Source organism: Pteropus vampyrus, unplaced genomic scaffold, assembly GCF_000151845.1.
Source record: "Pteropus vampyrus isolate Shadow unplaced genomic scaffold, Pvam_2.0 Scaffold244, whole genome shotgun sequence".
Taxonomy (NCBI): Eukaryota; Metazoa; Chordata; class Mammalia; order Chiroptera; family Pteropodidae; genus Pteropus; species Pteropus vampyrus.
In genome coordinates, this window is record NW_011889025.1 from 3,629,649 (window position 1) to 3,644,012 (window position 14,364).

Here is a 14,364-nt window from a genome sequence, read left to right on the forward strand (position 1 = left end):
GACCAACTGTGCCCAAGTAGCAGGCATGGATAAACAATTTGTAATTGAGGGCAGAACAAAAAGCTACTGGTACAGAGAATTATTACCTGTCTTATCCGAATTACAGGTCAGACTTGGTGTAGACAAACGACGCGATCCAGGAGTGGCTGCCGGAGTTGCAAGAGACTCAGCAGGAGCCAAAGCTGGAGTTGGAGCTGGAGCTGGAGTAGCAGCCAAAGCTGGAGCTAGAGTTGGTGTCTGAGTCTGAGCTGGAGTAGAAGCCTGAGCCACTATTGGAGCCGGAGCTAGAACTGGAGCTGTAGTACCTGGAGCAACCTGAACAACTGCAGCAGCAGCAGCAGCAGCAGGAGGAGGAGGAGCAACAGTAGCAGCAACAGCAGAGGCAGCATCTGTAATCTGAGCAGCAGTAGCTGGAGAAACCACAGCAGCAAGAGCAGTGACAGCAGTGGCAGCTGGAGCAGCAGCGGCGACAGCAACTGGAGCAGCAGCTACCATGGTGTTGGTGTTGGTGGCAGAGGTGGCAGTGTTGGTGGCAGCATTGGCAGTGATGGAAGCTGCAGTGGCAGCAGCAGCAACTGGAACAGGAACAGAGATTGTGGCAACAGCTGCAGTTTTGTTTGGTTCCATTCCCCGTTCAGTTTGGGTGCTGCAGTCTCGGCTGCCTGTCTTAGAGTGAGCTGAGAGCAGGGGAGTTGAGGGTGGCACAGGTGAGGGCGTGGAAGGAACAGACTCTGCATGGTAGTCTCCACCCAGGAGAATACCTACAAAGGAAAGGGAAAGAGGTTAGGAAACTATAGGTTACTCAAATACTGCCATCTCATTACCTCTACTTATTTGTAGGAGGTTCAAGAGAAATATGAATGGGCCTAAATTATTTACTTTGCCCTCCAGCAAACCCAGGAATCAGTTTGTCAGGGACCTCCCATCATGGTTAAAATTTTCTTTCAGACTTGGCAGATCCCTTTTGATCCTCTTTCTCCAACCCCCAATACATCATATTAAACCTTTAAGTTTCCTGGATACGTGTTTTGATTTATTTTTTCCAATGGTGATTTATTTCCACCGAGCTGTCAGAATGCTTCTACTCGGTTCCACTTTTAACCAACACCATCTGTTACCAGACAGCTGCAAAGGACTGGTGGAAGAAGTCTGTGTTCACAGATGGGTGTGATAATAATTGTTTGATCTAAGGTTCTAACCCTGACCATGGTCCCTAAAATGCCTACCCTAACCAAAGGACACTACAAGTGTCAGAAAACGAAGAAAGATATTAGAAACAACAAAAAGAGCTAAAATTTAAAAATATAGCTTGTTTCTTAAGGCTCTAATAATGTGCCTCGTGGTATCCGCAATACATCTGGGGTTTCAATTAGAGGGGAAGGAATGGACAGGAATGAAATAAAAAAGTACATTTTGTTCTCATCTCCAAACATTCTGGTAGCAAAAACCTGCCACCCAGCTCCATTCGGCTTAACGAGAACTCTGAGTCTTCCAACTTCATGGGAGAAAAGAACATAGAAAAGGCTAGAATTTTGAAATTTTAAATGACATGAAGGCCACATGGGCTTTGGACACAGACAAAAGGTCACATACAGTAAAATCTGAGAATATTTTAGAGGAAACAAGTTATTTTCATTCTCACCCAAATAAAACTCCAGGATTTTTCTAAGGTCATGACTTCAACCAGTGTTCTTTCAGTGAGACTTCACAGTATAGAGGAGCTCCTGATATGTAGCTAGCCTCTCAGGAGGACAAAAACAACCTGCTATATCTTCCTCTCTAGAATCTGGACCATCACTCCTTTTCCTTGCCTCATGGACATGTATCTAAGTCAGGGCTCTCTTTAAATATGTCATTACCTAGGCTCCCCTTCCAGCTCTTGTCATCCCGCTTCTCTTCCACGATAGGGGTGCCAGTCAGGGTAGAAGAGTGGGAGAGCAAGCCTGATCCAGCATTGGAAATGGACATCAGAGACTTTGCTGGCCGCATGGATGACAGCTGCTCCGTCTTATTTGGCTCCTTCCGAGAACGTTGCTGGAGTACTTTGATCATGGCATCCTTCTCAATGATCTGGGCATGGAGGGTCTTAATCCTAGAAACCAAAGACAAAGAACATATAAATACTTTGTTGCCACCTCCCTGTTCTGGTCTCACTGCCTACATGGACTTGAGTTTCCATCATCTTTTTTGACTAGGGGGTAGTCTAGTCTAAGTTGTCAGACAAGGGACACTGGGCTACCTTAAAAAAAATTCCTTTTCTTCACACTCAAATGGATGGAGTAGAGCACCTAGGAATTGTTTCTTAAGCTTTAGTAAGCCAAAGTAAAATATCAGTGAAAAGAAAGATCATATATGAGAGTAAACCAATGTAGTGGGTGCTGTAGTGAAGAATCTGAGTCAATAGAAATGATGTAGTCAGTGAGAAGAAGGAAGCCTCTATGAATGGACCACTACCTTCTGGTAATAAGTAAATGAGCACTGAGTTTATAAGAGACATGAGGAGCTGCATGAGTGAATGTTCTCTTACTGAGCACTCTGCTGTATAACAGGGTTGAGATGCAGTGTTACAAATAATACCCTAGAGTACAAATATCAATGGTTCAGTTCTGCCAGAGGGCAGATAGAAAGCAATTACCGAGACCAATGGGGAAAGAGCATAACTTGGAATTCCACAGTGAGTGGAAATGATCAAGGTAAAGGTCACTGCATCTCAAATCCTAAGTAACAGGCTGGCAGGGGTGCAGGGGTGGGTGGAAGTTACATTATCAGGTTTCCCAGCGGAGAATGAAGATGCTTGCCCTCCCCTACTGACATAACTGATTTCCAAACCAACTTCTCAGATCCACCAGGGTCCAGATCAACATTTTACCTGCCCTCCATGTCAAGGCAACGCTTGTTGGCCATCAAGATTTCTTCCTCCTCCTTCTGAATGCGAGCTTCTAGACCTGTGTCATAGCTAGTGTTAGGAGAGTGGCTGATGACTGTTGTGTCCCTGGGAAGAAAAATGGCAGTAATATTAATGGGAGAGCAGCAAAATCAATGAATCCTATCTCCCTCCTAAGCCATATGTATTGTTGGGAAAGCCCTAAGTTAAAATTAAACTCATTAGGAATGGTTGGTTTCTGGGTGACTTACTGATAAGAGCCTCTAAGATAGGAAAGTTCAGCTTTCAGAGCTAGAAGAGATTACTGGCATGGATGTAGCTGCAAAAGTCAGTGACGTATTCTATGAGAGGTGCACAGGCTTGTTTTCAGAAGTAAACATATATCCACTCCAAACCTTCTGGTTTTTAGATCATGGCCAGGCAATAGAAAGATACTTATATTTCTACTTTATATTATTTATATTACTTATAATATATTATACATTTCCACTTTATTCTCATGACGGTCATGAAATGGAAAAAGCTAGACCTTGAATTAAGTCAGAGAACGTACCAAATAGCTATTTGCTACAGATGATTAGCAATAACTACACCTGAGTGCTAGAAACAAACTATAGATAGGTCAACAGGTAGGGCACATGAGCTGAGTGAGAAACAGGGCCTTTGAGTCAGTGCCAAGTGATTCCTATCTAACATATATCTGAAAAAGTCTACTGCCAAACCACTGAATCTTCTCCAAATAAGTGACTGTTCTTTTGCCAGAGTCCAAACTACATGAGGGACCATCGTGTTCCATCTTAAAGTGTCTCAGGCCATTGACTCAAAGACTAATTAATAAGAATGAAAGTGTGTGTGTGTGTGTGTGTGTGTGTGTGTGTGTGTGTGTGAGAGAGAGAGGAAGAAAGGAAAAAAGGGGAAAAAGAAGAGGGTATAGTTTATGGGCAAGGCTGATGTCTAAGCAGCACTAGTCAAAGACATGAGAATCCTTAATCCTGTTGATAAATGAAATCATGCATCTTTCTTTAATTACAATAAGTGGTGGAGATAAAAGAGGAAGCAAATGAAGAAAGCTGTATCTTATTTGAGTAACTTGAAGGGAAACAAAAAAGATTAGGAAAGATATCAATATAATTATATTGCTCTTAAAGGAAATCAGACAATAAGCTGGGAAAACAATGAACCGGCACTCTTCATTATATTTCCTATGAGAACAAGGATCTGTAAGAGATCTCCAGGCATATTTTCTGCTGGTAGCAAGCTGTGTTCTCTTAGCTTAGAGATTGTAACCAGTGTAGATGAGAGTAAAGTGACAGTGGAACAAAGAGGCCAAAAGTTGATATTAAAGTTGAGAAATTTTGGTATGCTTCTGCAAAAATACTATCCCCCCAAATGCTTGCACCTTATATGCAAGGCTAAAGCAATTTATTTGAATAGTGAAATAACTGGAGAACAAAAAGAGCAAGGACTACAGTGGCTCTCATCATTTGCTAAATTCAAAATATTTTAACATCTCAGAATTCTATACTTGTTCTAATGCAGTTCAGTTGCTTGTAGTCCTACTGGAAATGGCCCCTGTGTTCCAAAGTACCCAAGAGGAAGTGGCATTGTGTAGTGTTGAGAGCACAGCTCTGACTATAGACCACCCAGCTTTCCCAAGTACACTGCCACTAACAAACTCTATGAGCTCAAGAAGTCAGTTAACTGTTCTAAGCCTCAGTTTCTTTATATGCAAAATGGAAATAATAATTGTGTCTATATCTCATGATGTTTTTAGGAGCTAAAATTAAAGTATGCATGTTAAACATATAGTGCCAGACACAGGATTAGAGATACACAGTAAAAACACTTGACAAAGGTATTATTAGGGGGCGGGAAACATTGCTAGGAGAGAACAACATTCAAGAGAGTATGACCTGAAAGAATTCCAGCTCTTGGTATAATCCTGGAGGCAATTCCTGCCGTACGGAGTTCCAATGTGATGACTGAGGGCTTCAGGGCCAGGCTTCTCTAAAAAGTGCACGGTATCTATGGACACTGGGGACTTGAACATATGGTTTATCACAGAGGAAGCTAGTGCTGCTTACTGCTACTTTCATTGCATAAAATACCATTTGAGGAGCTCAGGGCCCTGCCAGTTAATTGATATGTACACTGTGAACTCCTCAGGAATGGAGCCTGAAAATGTAAGCCGCTTAGTGAATTCCTATAGAACTGCCAGGATGGCCTGCAACATCAATTTTCCTTCTAGAAGACTTGGGCTACTATGCCAATGACTTATGCAAAAGCAAGCAAGCAGCATTTGAAGGAGCAACATGACCTGCTAACTTTCAATACTGTGAGATGATCTTTAAGCACATCAACAGAGAGATGTTGGGCTTGAAAACACAACCTGCAAACCTCAAATCCTCTATCCCTTAATTTGACATCTTCCATCTCAAATTCTTAAGTAAGCAATTTCTGGCAACTATCCCTCTGGTCATCTTTTCTCTCCTTCCTTTCTCTGACAAAGTTATCCCCCATCACATTACTTACTCTGTTTTCTAGAATGTCACCTATGACCTCCTAATTAAAACATATAGCGGCCTTTTAAACTTCAAGCCCATCTTTTCATATCGATATCATCCTTTTGCTTATTTAATATGTGAACTCAAACATGAGTAGAACTCTGGGTTTAAAGTTACTGGGAGGCTGGAGAGGGGCTAGACATGGATAAGACTAGTCCCTGACTACAAGAAACTTGTTAGGGGAAGTAGAAGTGTAAATATTTAATGGTTACAGAAATGAGTTTGAACTTTACTCCAATATGAATTGAAAATTATTAGAGCTTTTTGAGAGAAATGAAATGATCCCAGCTGTGTGTTACAAAGAGAGCATTATCACTTGCCAAAATGTATGGAGGGATCAGAGAAACCATGTACTAGAATCCGGCAGATCAGTCAGAAAGGTTATATCATAATAATCCTAGCAAGAGACAATGAAAACATAAACCAGTGAGGTGGTAAGGGTAATGGAAACAGACTATAGAAGGTAGACTACTAGAACTTGGAGACTATTTAAATGTGTGTGTTAGGGAGAGGGAAGAATGAGAACTTCTTTTGTTTCTAATTCAAATGACTAGAAAAGATAGCATACTGCTAATTTTCTGAGATATGAAACCATGAAGAGATTTTGTTCAAAAAACAGTATGATGGGTTTTGAGTGTAGGTATATTGGAATTAAAATGTCTTATGAATAGCCATATGACAATATCTAACAAGTTCTTGAAAATTCTAACTTTAATCTTGGAGATGTCAGAGTTATTATTTGAAGGTATAGTACAGAACGAGATAACTAAGAATGCAGAATGAGAAGAAACAGGATGGAAACTGAGAAAGGCTTACAATGAAGGAAAAGATAGACACGTGAAATGTATATAACAAAATTCTACCTCCTGCTTTCCCCTTCTTCCTTCTTTTCCAGATTTACTTTGCCCAAAATAAAAATAAAACATGCGAATTCTGAGAAAGATAGCAATCTGATTTAATAAATGTAAAACTCACAAATTACTGGTTAATCAGATGTTTTATCTTTTTATCCTTTTGCTGATCTTCCAAAATAAATTCACCATTTGTGAGCTAAAACTAAAAATCTGCACTGACAAATCATTTCTTCTGAGATTGAACTCCTATTCGGTAATAATTTTCCTCATCTATATTAGGCATCTAGAGAGGAATCTCTAGGGATACAATAGAGAGTTATAATATAGGTCTTATTATTGTGATTATTTATAATATTTCTAAATGACTAAACAATAAGCCTCAAATATTAACTCTTGAAGAGGTAACAATCCCTATTTCATCATCTTTGAAATCATCATATCAGAGAGGTAGCGAAGTACAATGATTAAAGTGTCAGACATGTAGATTTAAATCCCAGTTCTTCCACCTCTTAGCAGTTGTGTGTGATCTTGGGCAAACTAACCTGTGCCTCAGTTTCCTTATCTGTAGAGTAGATAATAGTATTTATCTCAAAGAATTATCATGAGGATGAGCAATAATTGTAAAGTGCTTAGAAGAATACCTTATACGGTAAACACTATATGTGATTTCTTGCATGGACATCTTTCCTTTTGACATGAGGTGTTTCACAGAAGCAAAGTGCTAGAAGGGATATAAATAGATCACCTAATATGTCTTTTCACCTAAGGAAAGATAGTCGTCTATTCTTATATTAAAAATCTGTATTTTATTATTCACAAAGGCCAAATGTTGGGAACAGTCCAAATATCCATTGTCAAGTGAATGGATAAATATCTGCAGTAAATCGTACCATAGAATACTACTCAGCAATAAAAAAGAAATAAGCCATTGATATATGCATCAACTTGGATGAATCTCGAAATAATTATGCTGAATGAAAGAAGTCAAACAAAAAGAGTACATACTATATGACTCCTTTAATATGACATTCTAGAAAAGGCAAAATTATGACAAAAAGCAAATTAGTTGTTGTCTGAGGTCAGGCATGAGGAAGAAATCAAGTTAAAGGGGTACAAAGACACTTTATAATGTGTCTGCTATCTTGACTGTGGTGCTGGCTACATAACTTTACACAATTACTAATAGTCATCAAACCATGCACCTAAAATAGGTGATTTTAACTACATAAATAATCCCTTAATCGAAAAAAAAAAAAAAAACTACAGCTACCATTGATACCATCCAAACAACATGTCCTAATTGTGTAATCTGTTATTTACCTATGAGTTATTACATTGGGAATATATTAAATGTGAGATACCAGCAGAAAACATAGAAACCAAGAAGGCCATTAAAATGGGGTACCAGATTTAAGAATTTCAATTATAGAGTTATAAATCATCTCTTTCCTTCTTTCTTTATTCCTTTCCTCTCCCTTGCTTTTTTTTTTTTTCATTCTTTCCTTTCTAACTTACTCCAATATATGTTAGGTACTTTCCATCTTGAGTACATAAAAATTATTTTGGAAGAAAACAGAAGACTGTATAAAGCTACCACAAAAAGAGACAAAGAGTAGAACCTCGGTCAATACATATATTTAGGGCTGAGTGAAACCATTAAACAGAAAAGGAATAGCAGGAGATGTTGGAGGAGAGGGCAGAAGAGCCCATAGTTTTTGAAATAAAGTTTTCTGAATGTCACTTTCCAAATTTAAAATCTCATAAAAAAAAAAAAAAGTGGAGAAGAAAACCAATTTCCATGGCAGAGAGTTGAGAGACACTATCTTTGGAAATGTAGTATAGTTCCAGAAATAAAAGGGTATGAAGGAATCACCTAGTCCAACTCTCTCTTTTTATAGGAATTTGAATATATCTCTCAATTTCTCCCATGGGTTGCATGCAAAAGGCACATGGTCCAGATACAAAACATTTGCCCAAGGAACTGTCTTGAGGAGTACCCATTAGGAGGAAACTGGCTGCTTTTATTATCATATTAAATTATAATTACTGAAAACAATGATTACATGGAAACTTTCTATCTGGGGATTTAATGGAATTTGATTTAAATTAAATCTATCTTTCTGTTTTGTTTGTTTGCTCATTTTGTTCTTTAGCTTCCACACATAAGTGAAATCGTATGGTATTTGTCTTTCTCTGTGTGACTTATTTCACTTAGCATAATACTCTCTAGGTCCATTTATGTTGTTGCAAATGGTAAGATTTCATTCTTCGTATGGCCAAGTAATATTCCTTTGTATATATTATCATAGTTTCTTCATCCATTCATCTACAGATGGGCACTTAGGCTGCTTCCATATCTTGTCTATTATAAATAATGCTTCAATAAACATAGGGGTGCATATATCTTTTCGTATTAGTGTTTTGAATGTCTTCGGATAAATACCCAGAAGTTGAATTGCGAGGTCATAAAGTAGTTCTATTTTTAATTTACAGAGAAAAAAAAAAAACTGAGGGTTGCCAGATGGGAGGGTTTTGTGGAGCTGGGTGGAAAAGGTGAAGGGATTAAGAAGAACAAATTGGTAGTTACAAAGTAGTCATAGGGATGTAAACTACGGCATAGGGAATATAGTCAATAATATTATAACTATATATAGTGCCAGATGGGTATTAGACTAAGCGGGGGGGGGGGGCCACCTTGTAAATTATATAAATGTTTAACTACTATGCTGTACCCTGTACACCTGAAACTAATATAAAATAATACTGAATGTCGAATGTAATTTAAAAATTTAAAAATTAATTAAATCTACCTTTTGGGAGTCAACAGATCCTAGAAAGAAATCCATTTGCAAGGGTGTTCCCCCAATACTCAAAACTTTCCAGGAAGAGAGTGACATCAGAAGCATGGAGGAGTGAGGGATCTCCCTGATCTCTGTCTTGGAATTACAAGCTGAATACCTACAACCCAACAAATAACACCCAACCTGCACACAAGCACGTCTGAGAGATCTGTGCACCAAAGCATCTGAAGGTGGGCGAATTGCATGAGAAAGGGAGGTGGAAAGGGATTGAAGAACAAAGTCAAGTGCTGCAGAATGCAGCCTCAGAGCTCCCTGCAGGGTGAGGGAATTATATGGTGGTTGTTTAACTCCTTGAAGCCCCATACTTTCCTGTCTGAGGTATCAGCATATTGCATGCAGGAGAGTCCAGTGATGAGGGCAGAGAGCAGGGCAGAAATAGAATGCAGAGGGGCGACATCTGTGTCTTAACAACCGCAATTGCCAGGCAGAAAGCTGAGTCATGGAGCCTAGCCACCTCTCCCCACCATCTCAGAGCAGGCCCTCTCCCCTGATACCCTTCCAGAGCTAGCACCAAGCCCCAAGGGAATCTGCAGCAACCAAAGGTGAAACACACACTGCAGCCAGTCCCAGTGACAGGGGCAGAGATATAGAAGCAAGGCAGCTGAAGCTTGAGCGCCAGCATTATTGGAAGGGAAAAAGCCACACACACTGCAGAATTGTCCCAATCCACCCTACCTCTACCTAGTCACGCTGATTCAGAAGGAAGCAGCGGAGTATTGCATCTGACTGTTAGGGCAGTACTGGGAATTCAGGGCATTTTCAGAGTCTTTGATCACCCATCACTCTTCATATTCTCCCATGGGGTTGGAGTCCTGGGACCGAGGTGACCTGATCACAGAGGTTACACACACCTCCTCAGAGAATAAAGGGATTTTTTTTTCAACCTCAAAGCATAGATACAGGAAACGGGCAGTGCAGCAGGCTTGGGTGTCACCTACTGGAAATAAAAAGAAATCCCTCTTATCAACCTGCTAAAGAGAGATCATTATATAATAAATTTTCTTAAAAAAAAAAAAGCTGAGTGCAGTCCCATTTATGTCTAGGTGGAGAAATAGTACATTGAACACCATGAACGACCAAGGTGGCAAGGCAGCTCAAAAAGAAAATGAAAAATCTCCAAAGTAAGCTTTAAGATACAGAAATATTCATTTTAAATGACAGAGAATTCAAGATTGCACTTCTGAAAAAAAAAAAAAAAACTCAATGACATCCAAGAAAATATTGTTTGACAGTTCAAAGAATGAAGAAACAAAATTAACGAACAAGGGGAATGCTTTACCAAGGAGATTGAAACTCTAAAAAAGAACCAAATAGAACTTCTGGAGATGAAGAACTCTTTAAAAGAGATGAAGAATGAAAGAGCAAGCTTAGGAAACAGAGCTGACCAGATGGAAGAAAGAATTAGTGATATTGAAGACAGAAATATGGAAATGATGCAGATGGAAGAAGAGAAGATGAGAGTGAAAAAAAATGAAATAACTATACAAGAACTATCTGACACCATCAGAAAAAGCAATTTAAAAATAATGGGTATACCAGAAGGAGAAGAGAGGGAGAAAGAAACAAAGAGCCTATTCCAAAAAATAGTCGAGACTTTCCCAAACTGATGGAAAGACCAGGGTCCTCAAATCCAAGAAACAAACAGAAGACCTAATTATCCCAATCCAAAATGTCCTACTCCAAGATGCATTACATTAAAAGTGTCAAAAATTAATGACAAAGAAAGAATTCTCAAGACAACCGGGGAAAGAAGGTAGTGAATTATAAAGGAAAACCCATTAGATTATCATTGGACTTTTCAGCACAAACTTTACAAGCTAGGAGGGAGTGGAATCAAATATTCAAACTACTGAAAGAAAGAAATTACCAGCCAAGAATAATATATCCAGCAAAGTTCTCTTTTAGATGTGAAAGAGAAATAATGACCTTTTCAGACACACACGAGCTTAGGGAATTATCCACCACAAGGCCTGCATTACGGGAAATATAGAAAGAGTCATTCTGCCTGAAACAAAGGACAAAAAAAAATACATAACTATGAGTAAGATGACTAACAAGCACACAGAAAGAAGAAAGTGCAACCCTTAGTAAGAACAGGATATTATAGCACTGAATTTTCAGAGAAAGAAATGAAAAAAAAATTCCTTTTCCATTTGCAACAAAAAGAATACCCAAGAATAATCTGAATGAAGCATGTGAAGGACTTGTACACCGAAAACTAAGAGACACTATTATTATTATTATTATTATTTTGCATTTGGTTAATTATCCTTTTTTAATTTAATTTTATTATTAGTTTCAAGTATACAGTACAAAAGAAAAAGGCTGGAGGTATCACCCTGCCTGACTTCAAATTATACTACAAAGTGACAATAATCTAAATCGCATGGTAGTGGCAGAAAAACAAACACATAGACCAATAGAAAAGAATTGAGAGTCCAGAAGTAAACCACAGTATATATGGGCAAATACTTTTCGACAAAGGAACCAAAACATACAATAGAGAAAAGAAAGCCTCTTCGATAAATGGTGCTGGGAGAATCAGAAAGCCATATGCAAGAGAATGAAAGTAGACTGCTATCTGTCATCATAGACCAAAATTAACTTAAAATGGATCAAAGACCTGAACATAAGGCATAAAACAATAAATTGCTTATTAGGAAAACATACATACTAAACTCATTAACCTCGGATTGAGAGAGGATTATATGAATTTGACCTTAAAGGCAAAGGGAGTAAAAGCAAAAATAAATGAATGGGACTATACCAAACTAAAATGCTTCTGCACAGCAAATGAAACCATCAGCAAGACAAAGAGGCAACCATCCAAATGGGAGAAGATATTTGCAAACAACGCTTCCAATAAGGGCCTAATATCCAAAATATATAAAGAACTCATACAACTCAACAATAAAGAAACAAACAAGCCAATTAAAAAATGGGCAGAGGACCTGAACTGACATTTCTCTCAAGACATATAGATGGCGAACAGACATATGAAAAGGTGCTCAACCTCACTAGAGAAATACAAATCAAAACCACAATGAGATACCATCTCATACCTGTTAGAATGGCTATCATCAACAGGACAAGTAATAAAAACTATTGGAGAGGATGTGGAGAAAAAGGAACTCTCATATACTGCTGGTGGGAATGTAATAATTTATGGTACAACCACTATGGAAAACAGTATGGAAATTCCTCAAAAAATTAAGAATTGAATTACCATATAATTGCCATGAATCCAGCAATTCCTCTTCTGGGTATTTACCCAAAAGCCCTGAAAACATTTATCCTCAAAGATATATGCACCCTGATGTTCATAGCAGCATTGTTTATAGTGACCAGGACACAAAAACAACCGAAGTGTCTTATGATAGATAATTGGATAAAGAAGCTACATTGGATAAAGGTACATATATACAGTGGAATATTATTCAACCAAAAGAAAAGATGAAATGCTGCTGTTTGCATCAACATGGATGGATCTTGAAATTATCATGCTAAGCAAAGTAAGTCAAACAGAAAAAGTTGAGAACCATATCACTTTACTCATATGTTGGATATAAAACTAAAAGTAACAAATCTGACAAACAGAGACTTGTGGATACAGATAGTGAATTCATGGATAACCAGAGGAAAGGGGTGGGAGGAAGAAGATACATAGGGGTAAATGGGGTTAAAAATTTCGTGATAGAAGGTAATAAAACTTTGGGTAGTGAACACACAATGCAATATGCGTATGACCTATTATTGAATTGTACAGTGAAATGGATTTGATTTTATTAACCAATGTTACCCCAATAATTTTAATTTAAAAATGTTAAAAAAAGAGTTTTTCCATGGAGGAAGGAAAGGTGGTTGTTTCTTTATACCAGGCCCCAGTAACAATCTCTTTGCTTTCCTGCATCTCTACTATGAAGTCAGTTTCAGCAGAGAACCTCCTAGTACCAAGAATTCTGGCTTTCCAACATTTTCTCATAGTGCACACCTTCATGAGCCATACCTTTCTAAGTTTCTGTCCAAAGGTGACAGAACTACCTTGCATCTCTTTTTCAGTGTTAGGGTTTCCTAAATAAGCTCTGAATAAGTGCTGCACACAGGTTCACAGGTTTTTTCATGGAAGCTAGCAGCTAAAATTAGAATTGATTCTGCTTCTATTCTGCCTACAAACTTCTCAACCATCTTCTAGCACAGCTGGGGTTTCTGTGCACTGTATTACTATATTGGCATGTACTAAGCACACTGTTCTCAGAAAACAAGACAAGTAAGCTTAAGCCTATGAAGACCTCAAAATCAAGATACAGGAGATTTAAATCTATTTAAGGTTTATAGGGGATATCTAGAGAAAGATCGTATGAGAGAAACTAAGATTATTCCTGGTGGATTGGAAGCAGGTTTTTTAAACCACCAGTCCATCTCTTAAACTAATCTCTCTCAGATTTGGCATGAGAAGGATTTAAAACTAAATGTATCCACTGCCCCCTCCACACACGAAACCCAGCCCAATGTCTGGCAGGCACTTCCAGACTCTGCCAGCTCACTGTGTTTAGGGGGATGCTAAAAACAACACCATGATTCTTAATAAGCTTCTGGACAGAGACCTAGCTAGGTTCAATATGCTATATCCCAACTTAGATACCCAACTCCAGACCTAGGCTCTGTCTATATCTCCACAACTCACGTCATCTCCTGATTTGAACTTACTTATTGTCATTGTTTCTTTCTTTTCCAACTGATGATTATGAACTGTAGTGAGATAACCTGGATAAGAACATTGTTTCCTCTAAAGATCAATAATTAACATTTATAATGTGATAAGGGGAACAAATAAGTAGCAATAAATTTTAAAAAGTCCTCCTGCTACTTTCTCTTACCAAATGGAATGTGACTGCTTACATGTGATGGACTCATGGACACAGAGAATTTAGCCCTTAAATATAGACCTTCTTAAAGGGCAGGGGTAGATTCATGTTCGGCACAGCCTTTGACATATCTTGGACAAGCCAGAGCTATCAAATGGCAACAGCCACTCCTGAGTGACATTTAGTTGCTGAGTGGCATTTCTCTGGAGAGGCTTTCACTCTAGTCCAGGGCTAAACAAAGAAGCCTACATATGTGGCTAAAAGAAATCATGACTCTGTCAGAGTAGGTGTGCAAATGTTCAGTTGATCCCATCTACAATTATTCTGGCTCCTGAG

The 14,364-nt window shown here is 38.5% G+C and overlaps 1 protein-coding gene across 4 annotated transcripts in view; it reads right to left on the reverse strand.

Annotated features, from left to right (window-relative positions):
• The window catches only part of AMOT (angiomotin), a 68,622-nt gene that overhangs the window by 4,065 nt on the left and 50,193 nt on the right, over positions 1-14,364 (reverse strand). For all 4 annotated transcript variants that reach the window (XM_023520008.1, XM_011374355.2, XM_023520007.1 and 1 more), the window contains 3 exons: positions 2,870-2,992; positions 1,860-2,092; positions 87-761 (listed from right to left, as the gene is read on the reverse strand). In XM_023520008.1, the coding sequence (XP_023375776.1) occupies positions 87-761; positions 1,860-2,092; positions 2,870-2,992 (1,031 nt within the window). The remainder of the gene's footprint in view (positions 1-86; positions 762-1,859; positions 2,093-2,869; positions 2,993-14,364) is intronic.